This window comes from Electrona antarctica (genome assembly GCF_951216825.1).
Source record: "Electrona antarctica genome assembly, chromosome: 11".
Classification (NCBI taxonomy): Eukaryota; Metazoa; Chordata; class Actinopteri; order Myctophiformes; family Myctophidae; genus Electrona; species Electrona antarctica.
This window is the reverse complement of record NC_136792.1, coordinates 40392953-40417294: the sequence shown is the minus strand read 5'-3', so window position 1 is coordinate 40417294 and position 24342 is coordinate 40392953. Positions and strand designations below refer to the sequence as shown.

Genomic DNA, 24342 nt, shown 5'->3' with positions numbered 1-24342 from the left:
ATCCGAGTTAGGGGAGAGGGTAGGGAAGATGCTTTGATGCTACAGCTACACCCTGCCGGAGTCACAGCAATTCCTGTTCAAATAACTGTGATTTAAAAAAGAACTAAAAACAAGATGAAAAGAAGATTAAAAAATGGCACATGATTAAAGGTATATTCAGTGATTTCACTTAATTCAAATATCACTTATTTTTTCTTATTTTTTGGATAATCCTCCCTACTATAAAGTGTGATGACCATATAAGGAGTACCTCCCTGTCCCCAGTGAGCCCCTGGGGTCAAGAAACCCTAGTTTCGGTTTGGGCTTTGGGTGGCAAAGCCTTCATCCAATCAGGATGAGAGGGGCCTTCCTCCAATCATGATCGAGTGGGGCGGGCATTGGTGCGCATGCTGTTGGTCTGTTGTACTTCCCTCACTGTAGAGCATGTGCATGTGCACATCTTGTTACCGGGTGGACCTTTTTTTTTCTCCAAATCACCCAAATCACTGAATGCTCCTTTAATTATTGAAGTAGTGGTTTCTGTTTATGACTATGAAATGGGTCTGAATCATTTTGATGGAAAGGGTTTCAATACAAATATCTAAATGTACACATGAGGTTGTAAGTATAATATGCTTATCGGTGTTGTGAGGATGAGGGGGTACTTTCTCCCCTCCAAGAGGTACCTGGGCCAAAGCAGTTTGAGAAGCCCTGTCCTAGCTGATGTCACAGAAAGAAATGCTGTGACATCAGTTAGTAACTAATACGCATGTGAGAAAGACTGACAGTGTGTCAAGTGTGTGCGTGAGTGCGTGCGTGCGTGCGTGCGTGCGTGCGTGTGTAAGCGTGCGTCTGCCTGCCAGATAATGTGTGTCTCACTCTCACCATGCTGGAAGACTGGAAGAATGAGATCATGCTCAGCAGGAAGATTATTTTTATTATGCTGAAATTAGCACTGCACATGATGGGTGCACGGTCATTTTATGGGAGGGACATTTTTGTAAAAACAATTACCTTGAGCTTGGCCGCAGAATGCTCTGAAACACAAACTCGTTCAAGCTATCTTGGCACTGAACCCCTGATCTGGTCATCCCAGCTTAGTAGAAATATTTAGGCCTACCGTTGAGCCGATTCTACTCTAGGGCTCCGAGACATGGACACTTTCAAAGAAATTAGAGAAACGGTTGGATGGCACTTAGACCCGCCTTCTAATGAGAGCACAAAATCTGTCTTGGAAGAGCCACCCATCGACTAATATCTAATCTAATATACGGCAACCTTCCCTGTGTTTCTTCACTAGTCCGATCCAGAAGAACACAGTTTGCCGGCCACTGCTATAGAGCTGCCAATGAGGTTATATCTTCCCTTCTTCTCTGGAATCCTGCCTCAAAGCAGAAAACTGTCGTTCCCTGATGGACACATGCATCAGTAAACAGGAACTGGGGATGGCAATGAAGGACCGGAAAGTCTGGCGTGGCATTGTGAAATCCATGATCTCGACCACAGTCGAAAAAGGATGATGATGAGATCTCGTAGTCTAAGTAAAGTATCTCATAATCTGGATTTAAACATAATCTGGTGTATAAACACAGGTGAAGTCTGCACGGGTTTGCATAATTCTCACATTTTTTAATTGTTTTTTTTTTTTCTATCGGAAACTCTCAAGAGTTACAGACCCATAAGGGTCAATTTAGACCCCTGGTCATCCCCGGACCAGAATGTTGAGAACTAGTGCATTAAACTCACCATTGATACGCAGTCACTTGCTTTGCAGATCTCTGCAGCTTTTTCCAGGATCTGCAATGAATAGACAGAGAGACGGACAGACAGACAGACAGATGAGCAGGCTGAGCATTCCAGGCCTTATTTTGCTGACATGTGCCACTTTGTCTCCATCAGAAGTTACCATTAGGAGGCAGAGACAAATTGTCCTGCACACACCTCATGTAAACCTGACCTTCACACTCAATCGATGCTGTGGATGCATCAGTGCGACTGACGTCATTACTGTACATTCGGAGGTCTTTGGAAAATGCGTCTGTATGAGTATGCATCTAACTGCATGTCTGTGTGTGCGCTTGTGCGTGCGCGTGTACTTGTGTTACTATACAAGTGAGGGCCAAATGACCCCACAGTACAATTCAAGAACATTTTCCTGTTTTGTATTGTTAAAACAAGATTTGGGGAGATGGGTTTACGATTCAGGTTGGATCTGGTTAGGATTAGACATTTAGAGGTTATAGGTTTAGGGGTTAATAACATTTAATTTAGTTTTAATCACATTTTAGTCATATTAAGTGTTTTAGTTGACAGTTGATTTTGATGACTGATTTTACACTTGGTTGATTCTGAAAATAGCAGATCTACAAGCTCACGTTTATCCCACGATTTTTGTAACCCATTTTTCACCCGGTGCCAATTGCCTAAGAAGCTGTAATCCTGGGCGCTACTCTCCCTCTGCCAACCTGGGGAGAGCCACGAGCTGAGCTCATGCTTCCTTCAATGCATGAGGAGTGAGCAGACCAGACCACTTCTCATCACATAACAGGGGGGAGTTTCCCTGGAGGAAGTAGCGCATGAAAGGAACACGTTATTCCAACCAGTTCCGTTCTCTTCCATCAGGCGCCCCAGTTGACCAGGGGGAGGCAGTATAGAGACCAGGATCAGTTTTTTATGAGGGTACCTACACTAGGGCAGTGGTTCCCAAACTTTTTCAATGACCCGCAAATTGACACTAATGAGCCCACAGACCCCCATTTGAAGAGATATGCCAGGGACCCCCATAAGAGAAGATTTGTACGGCTCTAGCAGTGATTCCCAACCCGTTTACCCGTTTTCATTTTTCGTCATAGTTTTAGTAGACAAAATTATCAAAAGGGGAGGCGTCCAAAGGCGTCCTGTGGCATGGAATGAGTTAATAGCCCATCCAGGGCTTCTATTTTTCGGTTTTAGATTTAGGGTTTTTTATTATCTTTTTACTAATTATTCAATAAATCACTGTCCTAAAATATTGATGTCCTCACGCAAGTACAGTAGGCCTATATAAATCCAAACGTGTATGTGTGTATGTGTGCGTGCGTGCGTGCGTGCGTGCGTGCGTGGACGCTGACCTTGTCGAAGGGAGGGAAGACGATGGGATGGGGTAGGTATTCAGGGAAGTGGATGTGCAGGGCAGTAGCGTTTTCAGTGTAGGGATTGGTCTGGATGGTTCCTATTGGGTTCAGCATCTCTTCAAGTTCATCTGAGCAACACAACACACCACCAACACACAAACACACACACAAACGTGCACGCATGCAGAAACACATGAAGACGATATTGAATAATGCATTTCTCTTGTGTGTGCACTACAATGCAATGAGGCCGACTCAAGATGTCCCCGCAACCCATGCATAGCCTTTTATCTTTTTAAGTGGTGCAACCACTTCCTTAAGTGACTATGTGTGTGGGTGGGTGGGTGTGTCGGTGGGTGTGTGGGTGCATCTGAGCACGAAAACAGCATGGCTGTAACTCTGTCATTTCTCAACCGTTTCGGACGCGGGGCGGCTCGCCGGAATCGGTCCGGCACCCTGGGTGCGTTCCTGTGGGTCTGGAATCACTTACTTCACCACTTACTTCACACGGGTGTGATTTTTTATTTATAATATAATAGAGCACCGAAGTCTGACGTCAATATCGGTAGAGGGCGCAAATCCACGGGTTCATGTACTTTTTATGGGGGGATGAGCGAGTTACGTCAGGACTTCGGTGCTCTATATTGGTTTTATAATTATGTTGGTTCCTTCACTTTTATGTAAAGTGACTTTGGGCTACTTAGCTATATAAATCTGAGCTATTATTATTATCATTATTATTATTAATGCAACTTCTATTTTCACTATTTGTCATTGAATGACACTGTGGTGCGACAAATTATAAAATCGGGCTTAAGTGGTTAATCAAACATTTGAAATGAATTTAAAAAAATCCATCGATAGAATAATCGCTCGGATCCCTAGGCTAGTCTGTATGCTTGTATGTGTCTGTGCCAGGAAAAGAAGATAATGGCTAGCGGCGTCCCTAGTAAGGCTGCACAATATGTCGTTATCGTATCATTATCGAGGTATGAACATGCACAATATCGGTATCGCAATATATCGTCAATATATCGTTGATATACTGTATCGTGAGCGATATTGACTTGTTAGTATGCATTTTTGAGGGGCGCTAGCCCCTCCTATATACAGGTTTAAATAATGTTTGTCTTTCCAAGACATTGACAATGGACAGAGTTAATGTTTGTCCATATCGTGCAGCCCTAGTCCCTAGTATATATGGTTGTATGTGTCTGTACTGTACCAGGGAAAGAGGACCAGCTGTGCAGGACAATGTCGCCAGTCTTCAGCTGTCCTTTGTAGTCGAATACCATGACGTTGACCCAGGCTATAGGGTAGTGCTGCAAGCCAGAGAGAGAGAGAGAGAGAGAGAGAGAGAGAGAGAGAGAGAGAGAGAGAGAGAGAGAGAGAGAGAGAGAGAGAGACATGGATTAGCACACCGTTACCCAAACAGTGGGCTCCTGGGACCCATCTTTGGGTGGCGGACCACATTTTATGGCTCACGAGTAAATTTCTTCTTTTTTCCATTTACTACATTTAGAAAAGTTTAAATAAAACAATCCCAACTTTTCATCAATTTAAAACAACTCAATTATTTATTTACTTTTCAAAAGTATTTTGTAAGTGCAATGACAAAGATCTAATCATTTCCAGGACAACCAGCTATTCGACGGACTTGACACCGGGCACTGCACTCCCTGTGGGGGTGTGGAACGCGTGTGTCGAATTTGAAGTCGGTGGGGGGGGGGGGGGGGGAACGGTTCTCGAGTTACGTGTATTACAGACGTACAGTTGGAGGCCATCGATATTGTCCTTTTCTTTTTGCTGAGGTTTGCGTGATCTGCGCAAAAGGACAGTTAACCCATTTTGGGCGGGAACCCCTTTTGGTGTTTTAAACATTGTTATAATTTAGCTATGAGCTTGTAGGTCTGCTATTTTTGAAAAATCGTGAAAATATTTATTTCAGAAAACTGGAGGATTTAGAAGGATTTTTTTTAATTTTGAGGTCAGGCCTAAATGGGTCAAATGATAAGGGACAATATCGGTGGCACCCAACTGTACACACGTAGAGAATCCTTTAGCTTTTTGCTAACTTCCGGTTCAAGAGCCGGGGTATTTTTGCCCCTTGAATTAGGCACAGGTCCTGACAGTAAGTACTGTACAGCAGTGACTGGGCAGGTCCTGACAGTAAGTACTGTACAGCAGTGACTGGACAGACAGTATTCATTCTGGCAGTCGATGAGTTAAAACTATTCCGTCTTTGTCCATGATTTTTCCGTAACTGGAACAACGTTTAAGAAAATTCCAGGGTTTTCCAGGCCTACACAAAGCACTTTGCAGTGCAGTTGTATTACTGTTGCTTTAGAGATAAAACAATTAATCTAAGTCTAAGACATAAAGCATGATAAAGGCAATATAAGATTATTGCATCAATTAATTACATGGTCATACCGCTGTCAATTCATGTCAATGTCTATTCAGAGCTTCAGCCATATAATATTGTACAGAAACAGACAATTTATCCATTAATGGCTTTATTGGTAGATTTTCTGTTTGTTCACATTTTTATCCAGAGTCATGAGTCATGCCAAACTGAATAATACATGCCTAAACATCATTGCATGATTAATAAAGTCAACTTTTCGAAATGATCAGCGCTTCAAAATGCATTCAAATGCAACCACAAAATATAAGCCACAATTCACCGTGTTGGATTGAGAGTTTTGAGTCACTGCAAGTGTATTTTATATACTATAAATAATATAAAATATACTGTACTGAAAAGAACACAATCTTCTGCTTCCTAAAAAAAGAAATCAAACAAACTACTATAATATGCCTTGGAAAATGGTCAGAAGAAATGTCTAATGTGTAGTATTCTGTAAGTAAAAGTCAAAGGATTAAACATGCTGGACAAGCCAGTAGTATGGTGTCATTAGAATAGGTATAAACTGTATACCTATTCTAATGACACCATACTACTGGCTGATACTGATATAGTATAAAGTATCAAATTGGACAATATACAAAACTGACCTTGCGGATAGTGTGCGTATAATCACATGCATGAACGTGCATGTTGTGTGCGTGCGTGTGCGTATGAAGCTGCGTGCGCGGCTCCCTCACCACTTTCCCGGCCTTGCGGATGGTCTGGTACTTGTTGACGTGTGTGTTCTTGGTGGACTTCTGCTTCTTCACCTTGTCCATGATGGCGTACACGGCGAAGCAGAGGCGCGTCATGCGCGGCAGGTCGCTCACGGCGATCTCAAACTCCAGCGTGCCGTCCGACCACGCGTGCTCCGAGCGCCCGCCGCTCTCGCTGCTCGCCGCCGGCTTGCACAGCAGCTCCGTGCCGTGGAAGAGACCCGCCCGCACCTGGACCTGAGGACGGAGGAGAGAGAGACGCAAAAGATCCAGCTTGAATCAGATCTGTGCCGACACACATCCAGATTGAATCAGATCTGTGCCCGACACACATCCAGCTTGAATCAGATCTGTGCCCGACACACATCCAGATTGAATCAGATCTGTGCCGACACACACATCCAGATTGAATCAGATCTGTGCCGACACACACATCCAGATTGAATCAGATCTGTGCCGACACACACATCCAGATTGAATCAGATCTGTGCCGACACACACATCCAGATTGAATCAGATCTGTGCCGACACACACATCCAGATTGAATCAGATCTGTGCCGACACACACATCCAGATTGAATCAGATCTGTGCCGACACACACATCCAGATTGAATCAGATCTGTGCCGACACACATCCAGATTGAATCAGATCTGTGCCGACACACACATCCAGATTGAATCAGATCTGTGCCGACACACACATCCAAATTGAATCAGATCTGTGCCCGACACACATCCAGATTGAATCAGATCTGTGCCGACACACACATCCAGATTGAATCAGATCTGTGCCGACACACATCCAGATTGAATCAGATCTGTGCCGACACACACATCCAGATTGAATCAGATCTGTGCCGACACACATCCAGATTGGAGTTGTTTAAGTAAGTCTAAATACAAACAAGTCACATGGAATCCGATTTAGGTCAGGTTACTGCAGTCAGACTGAGACAGATCTCTTAAAATCAGATTTGAAACCACCTCTGAATGTGGGTGAAGTTCTATGTGACTTGTTTGTGTTTAAACTGGGCGGCAGTGGCTCAGGGGTAGAGTGGGTAGAGTCGCTGGATGGGAATCATGAGGTTCCCAGTTCGATCCCAGGCTCCCCCAGAGTTAGTGTCCTTGAGCAAGACTCTGAACCCCTAATTGCTCCTGATGTGCAGGTTGGTGCCTTGCATGGTTTCCTCCTCCATCGGTCTATGAATGTGTGTGTGAATGGATGAATGTGTAAAAGCGCTATATAAATGCACCATTTACCAATTATAGTAGGGTGGAACCAACACCGACTTCCTATTTATTGGTTGACCCCGCTACCCCTCCTCCTCCCCAAATATATAATGCCTCATTTGCATATTTGAAAAAATAAAATTTGTAATACAATAAATCATTGTCTTCGTGCAAGTAATCAACTGGGGAAGTTTCATGGTGATAATCTAATATAGGTATGGTTTTGCCCACTCAATTAATAATTAACGTTGCTCTGGCTCATGGACAAAGAACAACAAAGAACAGAACCGGTTCCCATAATTGGGAACCAACCGGTGGAAAAGGGGTCTCAGTGAGAGGAAGTATGTGATGATATCTTTGAATATCTTTCTATCTATATGTACAACACATGCCACACAAAGTTTAATTTACCTTGGCAGTCTCCTCTGCGTTCACCTTGCTGCCTTTTAGTAGGACTATCTTAAACGGGCTGGACACGTCCCAAACACTCGTCTGGACTTGCTGGAGGAGGGAGGCAGGGATATAGAGGCAGAAGACACTTATATTTAGCAAGAATAACACATCAATGCACCTCACATCTACCCCATTCCCTGCAAGCACACGCGTGCGCACACACACACGCACGCACACACGCACGAGGGTCAGGCAGGTCATTGTGATGTCGAGCCGAGTGGATTTGCAAGGGTCAGCAGTCGTCAGGACAAACATCATCATATGACTGGCCCACGGCTAGAGCCCACAATCATGACTAACTAGCACACTTCCTGCTATTGGCTAACTGTGTGTGTGTGTGTGTGTGTGTGTGTGTGTGTGTGTGTGTGTGTGTGTGTGTGTGTGTGTGTGTGTGTACATACAGTATGTGTGTGCGTGGGCCTCTCAGGCAGAAACATTGTATCATTTATATTAGTAATCTTTTCATGTTTTTTAATGAATACTCTATTTTATACTTTGTCGTATGCCAGTGACGTGTTGAATTGAAAGTCTGTCTGTGGGTTTACTAAATATTTAACAAAGGAATGTATTGACAAGATCTTGTGACTAAATAATAACTATATTGGGTCCATCAGAACAGGGGTTCTCCTCCCCCCCCCCCCCCCCCCCCATTTCCTGAAAAGTAACGGTTTTGTACATAACTGGTTTGTGGCCGACAGCGACGATGTGTGAATAACACATGAGTTGAGTGCGGGGCTTTTTGTTCTTTTTTTACCCAGTGTCAATTATCTAATGTAATCCTGAGTGCTACACTTCCTCTGCCAACCGGGGGGGGGGGGGGGGGGGGGGGAGCTGACCTCATGCTTCCTTCTATGCATGAGGAGTCCAAGCTGCTTCTTTTCGCCAGACAGGGGTGAGGTTCACCGGCCAGACGTACTGTAGCGCGTGAAAGGAACACGTTATTTCCGACCAGTTTTTTTCCCCTCCATCAGGCGCCCCCCCCCGGCTGGCCAGGAGGAGGTGCGAGGCTCGTTTTGATTGTCTTGAGTGCAATTCAGTCGAGGGAGAGCGGGTGTATTTTCCAGCAGCGGCGTCAGCTGCGGAGTCGCCACCAATTTCCGGCGACTCCGGCGGCATCAGTCCGACACCCTACCACAGACCCTAACCTCACAAGGAAGACACAGGTGATTTTTAACCAGCAACGCATGTCTCGGCAGTTGCAGCCTCGGGCGCGGAACGGACCGACACAATGTGGCAAGAAATAGTCTCTCTCCCCCACAATCAGAAGGAGCGAGTGCATTTTCAGACACGGCACTCCCGAGGGGAGGGGGGGGAAGATAGGGGTATTATGACACTCCACTGCCGCTCCGTGTTACACAAAAATAGACGATTTACAAGCTCACAGCGGTTCGCATCCCAAGTCTTCGCGATGCATTATGAGCTTTGCCATTTTTGTACATAGATTTGATTGAAACAGATGTTTTTTATTGATTAGTTCGATTAGCTGTTGCACCCTTAAACTTAATCAACAATCCCATGCCCACGGTATCCATCCATCCTGTTTCAATTAATCGTGTGGTTTAAAACTGTGGTGATTTGTGGAGCAAAACGTGTTAATATCATAAGCCTTTGTTTGCCTACAGAGCTTATTTTCTGATTATCCAAAATCCATTGCAAACATTCCATTGGAAAGCTGTGATTGGAACACCTAGTGGGGGGATAACCACCTGGTTGCCAAACTCTTACAAAGATCCTGTATTTTCTTTTTCGTTTTTTTGGCAATTTTCTGCGCCTCTATAAATAAATAAAATCTATTTACATTTTCACCAGTTTCAATCGATTTTAAATAAATAAAATCATGACATGCCTATGCAAATGTCATGTGAATGGGTTGTTGCAACAGTACATACGTTTTTGTAAATTCAGCAAAACGAAAACAAAAGCCGTTGCACCTTTGGTAGCATGTGGCTGATATAGTGATATATGGATCACTGGACACCTGACAACCCTACTATTTACAGTGCTATCCTCCTGTGACAAAGCACGCATCTCCGTGGAACACCATCCATCGCCATGGCATCCGGCAATTATGCCGCCAGGGGAACTCGCTATGGAGAGCCAATTAAATTGGCCTGACCTTTACAGCATGGAGGCACATCAAAGCATGATGAACAGCTGCCTGTATAGTGTGTTGAAGGTAAGGCAGGGCTGACCTGATTTTAATGCACACAATGCACTTCCCCGTGAGAGGCAGGTGGCATGGCAATGACCACCACATGGTGTTTACTTGGTAAACCTGCACACCTGCCTTGGTGTGTTGTAACTGAACTCAATGCCCTGAAGCTTCCCTCTTTCAGGGAGGAGAGAATAGAGCATTTACAATAACGTCAGTGCCACTCACACAGTGCACAATAGAGCCTGACTGGTGCCAAAAAGTCAAACATTGGTGTATTTCTTTCTATTTGTTTCCATTTCCTTTTATTTTCTATCTTTTATTTTAGAGTAGCCTGCTTTTGACCTGAGATCAGATTCTAAAAATGTCTTCTACATCCTGACAGTTTTCTGAAAAAGCTATGTTTCTGTGTCAGTCGTTCTTCAATTTTTCAAAAATAGCAGACCTACAAGCTCGTAGCGCGCCACTCGGTGGCGCGCTACGAGCTTGTAGATCTGCTATTTTTCAATAGCTAAAGCATAACATAATGCTAACACCAAAAGGGGTTCCCGCCCAAAATGGGTTAAAGGGAATGCTTGCTACAGGTGAAGGAGTTCAGTTTGGCTTGAGGCCAGCCAGGGTCAACTTCAGGGGGGAGCTGCCAGGGCCAGGAGGTTTTAGCCTGTTAAAGGGTTAGTTCAGATGTTTGGACTTAATCTTAGGAATTTAGTAGTTCCGGGGTCTGGTGGCCTGGCCACACATATAAAATAAACAAATAAATGAATCCACAAAACTAGCTTAATTTGTATTGTTGACCTATTAAGTAGTTGCGTGATAGCGCAACTACTTAATAGGTCAATTAATAGGTCAATTCCTTTGCAACCACTTCCTACAGCTTTAAGTCCCAAATTCTGAACTAACCCTTCAACAGTTATGTTGGGTTCCTGATTTGTTGTTTTCCTTGGGTTTAGTTTTCATTGTATTGTTTTGGCCAGTCTTTGTTTTTGAATTATTTTTGCTCAGGCTTGCACTGTGAAATCCTGCACAGAATGTTCATAGGTTTAAATAAAAATATTGTAAAAGAAACAAATGTTTGTATGTAAAAAAAACAGTGGACTTGTCTACTTTATGGAGCCTTGTGCCATCGGCCAACCTTTTTACATAGCCGATTACTTTTTTCTCCCAATTTAACCGTTTAATCGCCAATTAATTCATACTACTGCTTGCCACTGCTGTTGTACCTCACCTGCCAGTGAGGAGCCACCCCAGGCCATAGGAGCACATGCAGTGACAGGAGCCACCCCAGGCCATAGGAGCACATGCAGTGACAGGAGCCACCCCAGGCCATAGGAGCACATGCAGTGACAGGCGCCACCCCAGGCCATAGGAGCACATGCAGTGACAGGAGCCACCCCAGGCCATAGGAGTACATGTAGTGACAGGAGCCACCCCAGGCCATAGGAGCACATGCAGTGACAGGCGCCACCCCAGGCCATAGGAGTACATGCAGTGACAGGCGCCACCCCAGGCCATAGGAGTACATGTAGTGACAGGAGCCACCCCAGGCCATAGGAGCACATGCAGTGACAGGAGCCACCCCAGGCCATAGGAGTACATGCAGTGACAGGCGCCACCCCAGGCCATAGGAGTACATGCAGTGACAGGCGCCACCCCAGGCCATAGGAGTACATGCAGTGACAGGTGGAGTACATGCAGTGACAGGTGAAGTACATGCAGTGACAGGAGCCACCCCAGGCCATAGGAGTACATGCAGTGACAGGCGCCACCCCAGGCCATAGGAGTACATGCAGTGACAGGTGGAGTACATGCAGTGACAGGTGCCACCCTAGCCCATAGGAGTACATGCAGTGACAGGTGCCACCCCAGCCCATATGCAGTGATAGGTGGAGCACATGCAGTGACAGGTGGAGTACATGCAGTGACAGGTGAAGTACATGCAGTGACAGGTGGAGTACATGCAGTGACAGGTGGAGTACATGCAGTGACAGGTGGAGCAAATGCAGTGACAGGTGAAGTACATGCAGTGACAGGTGGAGTACATGCAGTGACAGGTGGAGCACATGAAGTGACAGGTGGAGCAAATGCAGTGACAGGTGAAGTACATGCAGTGACAGGTGGAGTACATGCAGTGACATGAGCCACCCCAGGCCATAGGGGTGCATGCAATGACAAAGATCACCCTCAATGCCTGGCGTCCCTCCCCCGGACACCGTTTTTGAACAATGGTTGAAACCGTGGTTGAAAATCGGGACACATTGACTGCATATAATTGTCAATACCGATGTCACCAAAGAAGTCAAACAATGGGCTGATACAGTATATTGCTCTGGCTCTAGTGCAACATTTTGGGACTAACCATGGGGATCCTCCGCTTGGGTGGAAGTGGTAGAGGAGGGTTGGAGGACTTGCGTGTGACCACTGCTCCTATGGCTTTGATCTCCTTTTCGAACATGGCTTCGACGATCTGGGTATGGACCAGGGTGAGGTGGGGAGATTCCTTGGTTTGCAAACATTCCCGAATGTACTGCAACACAGACAAGACAGGAGAGGAATGCAGAGTTAAGTGTTTACCCCCAGAAGGTTGTGTGCTAGCACAGGAGAAATCTCATAATGCATGATTAAAGACTTAAGACTATATTGGCTCCCAAAGGCGAATTCCTTTACCACAGCACTGTACATATCTAGAGAACATTCAATACAACCGCAATACAACAACACCATAAGAATGACAAACAGTAGCACACACTGTGTACTGTATGTGTGCCAAGGTTAAGGTCAAACCATGTTGATATTCATTTTAAGTACGTACATAAGAGTGAAATTTGAAATCTGTACACCAAGTTCCGACAAAGTACACATGGCATGCATACAGCACATGTTCCGACAAAGTACCGACAAAGTACAAAGTACCGACAAAGTTCCGACAAAGTACACATGGCATGCATACAGCACATGCCTGCCCAGCTGACTATAAGCAGTACTGTCTACACCAGGGGTTCTCAACCCGTGGGTCGCGACCCCTCGGGGGGTCGCCAAATTATTTTAGGGGGTCCCCAAATTATTTTCAAAAAAAAGAAATTATTTTCACTTTTTTTCAAAAATAGCAGACCTACAAGCTCTTAGCGCGCCACTCGGTGGCGCGCTACGAGCTTGTAGATCTGCTATTTTTCAATAGCTAAATTATAACATAATGCTTAAAACACCAAAAGGGGTTCCCGCCCAAAATGGGTTAAGGTTATTGTAGCAGTCAATTTATATTGGGGGTCGGGAGGGGGCGGGGCGGGGGTCCCGAGACATTGCCAAAGCATTTCCGGGGGTCCCCGGCCAAAAACGTTGAGAACCCCTGGTCTACACAGACGCGAATGAATGGGTAAGAACCAAACCATGTCTAATGAGAGATGTGACAACATCGCCTTAATGACTCCGGATCAGAGTGCCTCGAAGACTGTCTCTGGAAAAGGTCAAAGCCAAGACACAGTCCGACGCACACGCACACGCGCGCACACACACACACACACACACACACACACACACACACACACACACACACACACACACACACACACACACACACACACACACACACACACACACACACACACACACACACACACACACACACACACACACACACACACACACACACACACAGCTAGGCTATAGAAAGCTAATGAGCCATCAACTGAGCCGTTCAGCTCCATTGCATCTTGTTTACATCTAAAACGGCAGACTTTTTTTTCTTTAAAAGGACGCGTGTCAACTTCTCTCGTGTTCTTCAATTGAGACAAACGGCGCAGCTGGGCAGGGGGAACCATGGGCTGGGGAGGGGTTGGGTGGGGCAGGGGGAAACCATGGGCTGGGGAGGGGTTGGGTGGGGCAGGAGAGAAGGCTGCTGTGGTGGGATTTCAATCAAGGTCGGTGAAAAGTTAAATTAAGAGCTATTTAAAAGGATGCCTGTCGCAGCCATGCAGTGATGATTTTCCGCTGACCAAATCAATACTAAGCAACGTTATACATCACCATTTGGGATTGCATGAGATCAGTTGGAACTTGCATGAAAAAACATCCGTGTGAAGTGAGTTGCGCTCTTATCATCATACATACATCAAGCATCATCTCATTCCGGCCCATCACAATTTGTGTCCACACTTTTGTCTTCCAACGTTTGCGTTTACACAAACACTCAAAAATGGCCATTCATTGTCAATGACTCAATGGCATTCAATGTTTGTGTTTACACAGTTTTTGAGGGGTGCTAGCCCCTCCTATATACAGGTTTAATGTTTGTTTGTAGTTCAATGTTTGTTTTAAAAACGCCATTGACAATGAATGGAAAATGTATGTCATCTTGTCCCTAACACAAACATTAAATCCCATTAACAATAAAGAGAATTTAATGTTTTTTTGACACAGTTTGTTTTACATCATCATTACATCACCTAATCATAGCAAGATAAGGGCGCCCCTCACTTCACACGGGTGTGATTTTTTTTACACAAATACTCAAAACTAGTCAGTAGCAAAACAATGTTTGTGTTTAGACAAACCCTCAAAGCTGGACATAAGAGGGGCTATAGGGGATGGTCTGATGCTCTGAGCATCTACCTTGTACTGAGAGAGGGGATGGTCTCCGCACAGCTCTGAGCATCTACCTTGTACTGAGAGAGGGGATGGTCTCCACACAGCTCTGAGCATCTACCTTGTAGTGAGAGAGGGGATGGTCTCCGCACAGCTCTGAGCATCTACCTTGTACTGAGAGAGGGGATGGTCTCCACACAGCTCTGAGCATCTACCTTGTACTGAGAGAGGGGATGGTCTCCACACAGCTCTGAGCATCTACCTTGTACTGAGAGAGGGGATGGTCTCCGCACAGCTCTGAGCATCTACCTTGTACTGAGAGAGGGGATGGTCTCCGCACAGCTCTGAGCATCTACCTTGTACTGAGAGAGGGGATGGTCTCCGCACAGCTCTGAGCATCTACCTTGTACTGAGAGAGGGGATGGTCTCCGCACAGCTCTAAGCATCTACCTTGTACTGAGAGAGGGGATGGTCTCCACACAGGAACTCCAGGCGCTGGCTGACCCTCAGGACGTACTGGGTCCCCCGGCGGGCCTCGTCCTCCGGGCCGTGCGTGGTCAGCCACTTCCTGGTGGCCAGCTCCATCAGCTCACTGGGGGTGGTGGACGGAGGCACCTTCAGGCTAGCAGTGTCCTGTAGGACAACGCGGAGGAGAGGAACAATTTACAATTTAGGCAATTGTCAGATGCTCTTAACCCATTTTGACCTGAGATCAGATTCTAAAAATGTCTTCTACATCTTGACAGTTTTCTGAAAAATCTATGTTTCTATGTCAGTCGTTCTTCGATTTTTCAAAAATAGCAGACCTACAAGCTCGTAGCGCGCCACTCGGTGGCGCGCTATGAGCTTGTAGATCTGCTATTTTTCAATAGCTAAAGCATAACATAATGCTAACACCAAAAGGGGTTCCCGCCCAGAATGGGTTAATCCAGAGCAACATTTCTACCTTCTCAGAGGTACAGTACAGCTCCATAAGGGTCCATTTCTACCTTCTCAGAGGTACAGTAAAGCTCCGTAAGGGTCTATATTTGGACCCCTGGTGATCCCCGGACGGCCGGACTTCATGTTGAGAAACAGTGAGACAGATAAATACACAAAATAACCAAAAGTCAGCTCTTTTATAATTAGGGTTTCTAATTACTGCCCTTTCTTTGAGCCAGTGAATGTAAGTCTTTATAGTACCATGACATTCTAGACCAGGGGCCTTCACAACAGGGGGTCCGGGAACCATGGGGGTCCTCAGAGTTACTACAGGGGGGCCGCCAAATATTTGTGTGATAGGATGTTTTTTAACCCATTTAGGCCTGACCTCAAAATTTAAAAAGATTCTTCTAAATCCTCCAGTTTTCTGAAATATAAATTTTCACGATTTTTCAAAAATAGCAGACCTACAAGCTCGTAGCGCGCCACTCAGTGGCGCGCTATGAGCTTGTAGATCTGCTATTTTTCAATAGCTAAATTATAACATGTTTAAAACACCAAAAGGGGTTCCCGGCTTCCCGCCCAAAATGGGTTAACCCTAGCATCCCTATTCTAAGCAGAACTTTAGCCAAAAATGGCAGATCTACAAACGCCTCATTCTGCGAGGCAAAGAGGTTTGTTATAGAGGGGAAAAAGTACATAGTGAAAGGTGAAGTTTACCAAGTATTGACGGTTGTGGTTAAATTGAATGTCTGAAAATACACATTAACATGAATCCAACATATACTGATAATAGTGCTCAAACAAGTCTATGAAGCTGGAATCTTTAATCTGCAACAACACTTTATACAGTATGTAGTGGGGGTCCCTGCTTCATCTCTCTCTCAGCTAAGGGGTCCTTGGCCTAGAAAGACACCTGCTCTAGACAATTGCTTCAAATTGTGTGGCAGTTTGCGGACGGTCGTTTCCTGTTCCAGTACTGCAATCGCCCACCCACGCTCCCCCATAGAATAATGGTTTGTGGAGATCAGTGGCCTGGGCATAAAATGCACCATTTACCATTTATTTAAATGTTCAATAGGAACTGTGGCCCGGGTGAGAAGAACATGATAAATGCTGCGAATCGCGGAGTTAATAGAAAGCCCTTTGTCCGAGCGAACTTGAGATATTCTGCTGAAAGGAAGCGAAGGAGAGAGAGAGGGAGGAATGTGGGCGGAGGGGCTGCTACGCCAGTGAGATTATAGGATAGGACTGCACCCAACAACCTGCCGCTGACTCTGCCTAGCGCTGAAAGCATAACATGTTCCCGTTTGTGGATCTGAACCAATCCCTTCTCTCCGGGAGAATGTACAGTACGCAAGAGAAAACACTGTTCTGGAGGAGAGAGGTGAACGAAGACAGAGAAAACACTGTTCTGGATGAGAGAGGTGAACGAAGACAGAGAAAAACACTGTTCTGGATGAGAGAGGTGAACGAAGACAGAGAAAACACTGTTCTGGATGAGAGAGGTGAACGAAGACAGAGAAACACACTGTTCTGGATGTGAGAGGTGAACGAAGACAGAGAAAAACACTGTTCTGGATGAGAGGTGAACGAAGACAGAGAAAACACTGTTCTGGATGAGAGAGGTGAACGAAGACAGAGAAAAACACTGTTCTGGATATGAGAGGTGAACGAAGACAGAGAAAAACACTGTTCTGGATGAGAGGTGAACGAAGACAGAGAAAACACTGTTCTGGAGGAGAGAGGTGAACGAAGACAGAGAAAACACTGTTCTGGAGGAGAGAGGTGAACGAAGACAGAGAAAACACTGTTCTGGAGGAGAGAGGTGAACGAAGACAGAGAAAAACACTGTTCTGGAGGAGAGAGGTGAACGAAGACAGAGAAAACACTGTTCTGGAAGAGAGGTGAACGAAGACAGAGAAAACACTGTTCTGGATGAGAGAGGTGAACGAAGACAGAGAAAAACACTGTTCTGGATGAGAGAGGTGAACGAAGACAGAGAAAACACTGTTCTGGACGAGAGAGGTGAACGAAGACAGAGAAAACACTGTTCTAGATGAGAGAGGTGAACGAAGACAGAGAAAAACACTGTTCTGGATGAGAGAGGTGAACGAAGACAGAGAAAACACTGTTCTGGACGAGAGAGGTGAACGAAGACAGAGAAAAACACTGTTCTGGAGGAGAGAGGTGAACGAAGACAGAGAAAAACACTGTTCTAGATGAGAGAGGTGAACGAAGACAGAGAAAAACACTGTTCTAGATGAGAGAGGTGAACGAAGACAGAGAAAAACACTGTTCTGGATGAGCGAGGTGAACGAAGACAGACAGAAATGTGGATGGGTCTAGCACATACATTGGGCAACTGGCGGCCGGGGGGCCACATGTGGGTTAATATCTGAATATTGATATATTATTTATTTCAGCTGTTACAATTCCAAACATTCAAACATGACCCGCTTTAATTACTTCAGCTTAATGACTAGTATTAAATTCATTTGGAATTAAATAAACATTTTCAGGATTCCAATTCAAAAATAGCAAAAAAATGATAATCACGATTTCAATTCAAATACAGCAAAAATAGCAGATCTACAAGCACAAAACTACGATGCATTTTGAGCTTGTAGATCTGCTACTTCTTGCTACGGCAGTATATGCAATGTGGCCCTCTGGAGTGAGAGTGGAACTTCAAAGTTGCCCACCCCTGGTCTAGCACACCAATGACCTAGGCTAGGGCTCAAAATGTGTGTTCATGGCAGGGGAATTAACCGCCAGTAATTTTTCAGTGAAACCCTTATTTTGAAGGTTCCACCGGAACCCGAGACGTAAACCGGATGTGGGGAAATGATGTGTCATGTGACAGACGGTCGTCTTTTATTCCACCCGGAGAAGACATTTTGTGGCCGTGACCATGGGTTCTTTGGTTATGGGCCGTTGGATAAAGCTTATTTGGACCAGTATACCCCATTTTCTTTTAGGGTATACAAGTTCATAAGTATATTTTCTTGTATAAACTGTCGTATAGTGCAACATGTCTCACGAGTCACGGTACACCTTTTGGGAACCGCTGAGCCATTTGAATCCTGAAAAGTAACGGTTTTGGACACAGTATAAGGTTTCTACCCGACAGAGACGATATCTTCAATCCATGCCATAGTGACTGAGTCCGCTGTGGTTTCAGTGGCACGTTTTGGGCTTATTAAAATGATCTATTTATAGTATTGTTACAGCATTATGCCGAGCTGGCACCTCAGAGGAAATACAACATTCTAGAAGCACACTGGAGCAGAAATAGCCTTTTCACTCATCAATAACCAACATAAGACCGTATGGGTCCTCAGCATTGTTTTAACCACATGAACCGTAGCATCGATCTAGTCTGGGAAAGAACATTTGAATAAAAAGATCAGCTGTTGTCACAGAATGTTGTTAGTGGTTAAATTCATGCCAAGTCAACAGAAGGCCAATGAAGTGTTAAACAGGAGACCCTGCCTTCGTCCACTCAACAGCAATAAAAACACCCCATCACCACACTTCCTGTCCTTAATGTGGCTTATTGTGTCTGCGATAGCTCCCTTCCTGACAACGGTCCACCTGAGGAGGCCCACATCTATGGCCCGTGTGCTGTGTATGTGTGCTGTGTGTGTGCTGTGTGTGTGTGTGTGTGTGTGTGTGTGTGTGTGTGTGCATGCGTGAGAGAGAGAGAGAGAGAGAGAGAGAGAGAGAGAGAGAGAGAGAGAGAGAGAGAGAGAGAGAGACGGAGGGAGAGGGAGAGAGGGAAAAAAGGGGACTGACGTTGATCAAACCTGATATTCAACCATCTGCTAGGACACAAACATCCGTTTGATTAAAAAAAAAACAGAAGGAGAGAGAGAGAGATGAGGTATAGATGCAGTAAGGGCGAGAGGGGGGGAGTGGTTAGCTCAATTGGGCTGTCATGATAACATCTGTGCGTGTGCGCGCATGCGTGTGTGTGTGCGCGTGTGGCGTCCTCAGGGAGGATGCCATGATTTCACTGATGGTGCTGACCCATTTAGTTCTGTCACATGGCTAACCAGTTGAGCTCCGTCACGTGAGCAGAGCACCCCCTACCAGGAGGGAGCCAGCCCTGGGCCTGGAGAAACAGACAACACTGGGGTGTCTCGTGAAACTCGATGGCCTCAAACACAGTGGGAGAGGAGAGGAGCCCAGGGTCTGCAAAACATGCTCGACTTTTACTGGTGTCCATTCGCTGCACGTCGTCTCGCTGCGTTATATTCCCAAGGTGTTTCGGCTCGCACATGGAATAGTCGTGAACGGATGAGATTTTCATCTTGTGTTACATTACAAGATTTCTGTAATTCTGTTACAGAGATGTTTAAGGCCATGTTGAACGAGGCAGATTCAGACCAAAATCTGTTTCAATGGCTTCATCACAGCTGTTGGAAAAAGTACTTCCACTTGAGGAAATGACAACAGATGACTTTCAAGGTAAACTTGAAATTGGCGATCAATCTCTCACAAACAATCAACACTAATTACCTTCCTGGGAGATAAAAATGTTGTCCCTGGCTAGGAGCAGAGACACCCAAGCCATACAGCGTGTATTTGATATGACAGACGCACTGCCCTCTTGGCTAACAGCTAACAACAATCTAGCTACTAGAAAGATGCACAGACCAAAGACATAGTAGTAGATAGAAGAGAGATGGAAGATCGTGTACTCAGTCAAAGTAGTTGCTTGCTCGACAGAGATGTAAGAGAGATGTAAGATAGTGTACAGTGTACACCAGGGGTGCCCACACATTTATGACGTGAGATCTACTTTCAAAATGACCAGCTCAACAAGATCTACCCACTGAAAAAATAAGTGTACCATTGCTGAAAATAGTTTAAATATATAATGTACCTGGGGGGGCTTTGGAATAGGGAGAAATTATGACAGGTAGTTTCTGCTGTCAAAATATGTCGTATTTAACTTAAACACCCAATGCATTCTCAATGGCAATAGCACAAACTTTGGCATGCTACTAGTCCTACATACTTACACCTAGAAACCACCTCAGACTGTGTACACTGTACACAGTCCGAGGTAGTTGCTTGCTCGACATGAAGCATAGAACTACAGCTTGACCAGCTTGACGTTTGCAAACATCATGACGCTGAAAGTGGGCTCTACGTCACTACACCTTGTCACTGTGCTCGTTCTCCATATCAACAGTGAATATATATAAGCGACAGCTGGCCTGGGCCATGGCTCAGTGGTCCAGGCACCTTGGCTGGTAATCCAGTCTGGCAGTGTGCCGCGGGTTCGACTCCCGATCCTGACGGCCTTTACTGCATGTCTTCCCCCCCATCTCTCTCCCCATTTCCTGTCAGCCTACTGTCTGTCCCTCCATAAAATATATAAAATAAAGGCGAAAGCCACAAAAAAACCTTTAAAAAAATATATATATATATATAAGCGACAGCTCACTCACTTGGGACTGCTCGAAGTGGATGGTGATCTTGAGGTCGACGGGCTTGTCGTCGACGCCGTCAGGGATGGACGCCACCACGGGCGCCGTTTCCATCTGTGGCGAGAAGCACGTCTGCAGCCACTCCGTCCAGGTCATGGTCTGGACGCGCTGCATCCTCTCCTCGCTAATGCGGAACATCTTACTGCGGAAGTCCTTCACTTCCTGGTGCGGGAGGGCATCCAGCTCATGGAGACCTGCGGGCCGGGGTTAGGTTGGGAAGGAACATGGAGGCAGTTGAATGAGAACTGTACGTGAAATATGCCCGCATGTACACATTGTACAACACTGTACAATGTGTTAAAATGCTATTTTAGAAAAGAGGGTTGGGACTAAATGAAGGAATACTAAATATCTGGTCATGTTTATATGCATTTTCGTTAATAAAAAACATCAATCAAAACAATCATGCTTATTAATTGGCAGTGAATAGTGATCATAGAAAGAGCTTCTGTGATACAAGCATCATGCACTACCTGCAAATCTTGCATTCAACAATCAGGGACTCTCGCTCAGCTAAATTCAATACAATTTTGGGCATACTGCTGCTATGGTTCACATACGGTAGGCACAATCAATTTAAACCACAAAAAACAGTCACAATTAAAAAGTAACTTGATTAAAAAAAAACTTTCTGTGAAGATTTCAGGTTCCTTTGTGAATTCGGTGAAGTCAAATCCTGTATAAACATTGGAATGTTGGATTACAGGATTTATAACAAGACCTTTAGCCTGACTTCACGTAAAATGCACCAACACCTGTGTGACACCTGATGCCAAACGTTAGCAATGAATGTCTATAGAGGATTACCGGTGGCAATCTTTTATGGGATTTAAGCAGAGCCTCTTGTATCCATGCTAATGCCAAATGCTAGAGGTAGGAAACTGTTCGGTGTGTCCTATGTCTCTCTCGCCCTCTCTCGGAGCACAATACACTCTTGATAATGACATTAAAAGCCATTAAACATTCATATGACCCTCAGTGCTCAAAAGAGCGGGCTGGACCACATTAGGTGGGAGAGTGTGCTGTCTGTCTCGTGTGCATGATTTGAGTGTTGTTCTTTGTCTATATAGAAGTGTCTATCTGTACGTCTCTAAATGTTTTGATGAATTGAACTTGGTGGACCCTCTTGTAAACAAGTGTAACGCTTAATTGGGTCGTCCACTCACAGTTAACAGTCTTTGTATTGAGTTTGTGCTTGAAATGTACTGTAATTCTGCAAACTGTTAATAAATATTTCAATCAATCAATCAATCAATCAAAGTGCGTGCTTCTACTGTATGCTTGCGTGAAAAAGCAACGCTCACAAACATTTTCTGAGTACGATTGCTGTGCATTAGCGTTTGAGTGTGTGTGCATGCATATGTGCACGTGTGGGAGCCCGCAGGGTAACTTTTCAAACGCAGCTCGGCCCTGACAAAAGCCTTTCACAGATCACATGTGACTACAGTAGACCCAGGAGGGAGCTACAGTATCAGTATTGTGTAGTTCTCCTTCGATTAGCGTCAGCCCCCGCTTCCCTCTGGCTTCCTCTCCCCCTCCCCTGTTTCTCTTTCTTCTTCTGAAGGTCCGCTTTGGCCAGCGGCCAGGAAGACTTCCTAATACCTTACTATAACAAACACACGCACGCACGCACACACGCACGCACGCACGCACACACGCACTCACGCACGCACTGGATCCACGCTTTCAAGATTAATTGAATTGTTCTGTGAATGGCGGCGGCGGCAGTGGATCAGGGGTAGAGTGGCCGGATGGTAACCGCAAGGTTGCCAGTTCGAACCCGGGCTCCCCCAGAGTTACTGTAGTGTCCTTGAGCAAGACACTGAACCCCTAATTGCTCCTGATGTGCTGGTTGGTGCCTTGCATGGTTTCCGCCGCCATTGGTGTGTGAATGTGTGTGTGAATGGGTGAATGTGATGCACAATCTATGTAAAGCGCCTTGGATAAAGGCGCTATATTAATGCACCATTTACTATTTACCATTTAATGACGCATCTGTGTATTATTCCATGTGCACATTTGTGTATGTTTACGTGTATGATATACACGCGTGAGTGTGGGCCTCAATGCAGCATTCATATGATCATAATGGTATACAGTATGTGGGGTCTACGTTACAGCGCCAGTCTGGCTCGCCTCGTCCAACTACCCTCCAGGAATCTAATCGCTCACGTAGATAACAGCGAGTGACAGGCCGCGGAACGGACAACAGGGACCCGTCCAGTCAAACCTCACGCTTCTCCTTCAGATAGCCGAGCTGATGATGGGAGGCAGCTGTGAATCAGCCTCGCGTCCGACTGTCACGGCTCTGTATGCTTGTGTGTGGCGCCCTATGCACTTTTCTTTAATCGGCAATGTCCAACGAGGACGGCGAGGGAGCCAGTCAAGAAAGAGAGTGAGTTTCAGTGAACGCAACAGTGGAAGTTGAGTCATAAGTGTTTTGTTTGTGGGTCAGAGTGTTTACATCATCCAGTTAACCACTTAAGTCGCATGTACTTCATCGCATGACGAATAGCTAAAAAAAATAGACAATCTACAAGCTCAAAACACGTCGCTTTTTGAGCTTGTAAATCGCCTATTTTAGAAAAGGCTTTCGCCTATGATGACATGCCAGGTTGAAAGTGGTTAAGAATACCAAAGGATGAGCAATATACACTTTTTTTTAAAGCCACCGCCTCACCCTTCCCAATGAGCACGCCGATCTTGGAGTCGAGCAGGCGCTCGGCGCGGCCGCAGCTGCGCGTCACCAGCTTGAAGACGGGCAGGAAGGGCCGCACGTCACACAGCCGCCGCGTCTCGTCCTCCAGCTCCTCGTGCACGGCCGCCTGGTTCACACACTCGAACATGTGGCTCTCCATCTCCCCCAGCGCAGGGAACAGCGGGAACGTCTGGGCCTGCTTCCATAGGAGCTGGTGGGGTAGAGTGGTTAGTTAACATGTGGCTCTCCATCTCCCCCAGCGCGGGGAACAGCGGGAACGTCTGGGCCTGCTTCCATAGGAGCTGGTGGGGTAGAGTGGTTAGTTAACATGTGGCTCTCCATCTCCCCCTGTGCGGGGGACTGCGGGACCGCCTGGGCCTGCTTCCATAGGAGCTGGTGGGGTAGAGTGGTTAGTTAACATGTGGCTCTCCATCTCCCCCTGTGCGGGGGACTGCGGGACCGCCTGGGCCTGCTTCCATAGGAGCTGGTGGGGTAGAGTGGTTAGTTAACATGTGGCTCTCCATCTCCCCCTGTGCGGGGGACTGCGGGACCGTCTGGGCCTGCTTCCATAGGAGCTGGTGGGGTAGAG

At 45.8% G+C, this 24342-nt stretch overlaps 1 protein-coding gene across 2 annotated transcripts in view; it reads right to left on the bottom strand.

The window, feature by feature from the left end:
• Positions 1-24342, bottom strand: part of pik3cb (phosphatidylinositol-4,5-bisphosphate 3-kinase, catalytic subunit beta) — a 103551-nt gene that overhangs the window by 19287 nt on the left and 59922 nt on the right. For both annotated transcript variants that reach the window (XM_079514670.1, XM_079514671.1), the window contains exons 4-12: positions 23736-23964; positions 21017-21249; positions 15084-15266; positions 12412-12579; positions 7862-7951; positions 6201-6455; positions 4318-4414; positions 3090-3220; positions 1726-1776 (exon numbers count right to left, since the gene is read on the bottom strand). In XM_079514670.1, coding sequence (XP_079370796.1) covers positions 1726-1776; positions 3090-3220; positions 4318-4414; positions 6201-6455; positions 7862-7951; positions 12412-12579; positions 15084-15266; positions 21017-21249; positions 23736-23964 — 1437 coding nt within the window. The remainder of the gene's footprint in view (positions 1-1725; positions 1777-3089; positions 3221-4317; positions 4415-6200; positions 6456-7861; positions 7952-12411; positions 12580-15083; positions 15267-21016; positions 21250-23735; positions 23965-24342) is intronic.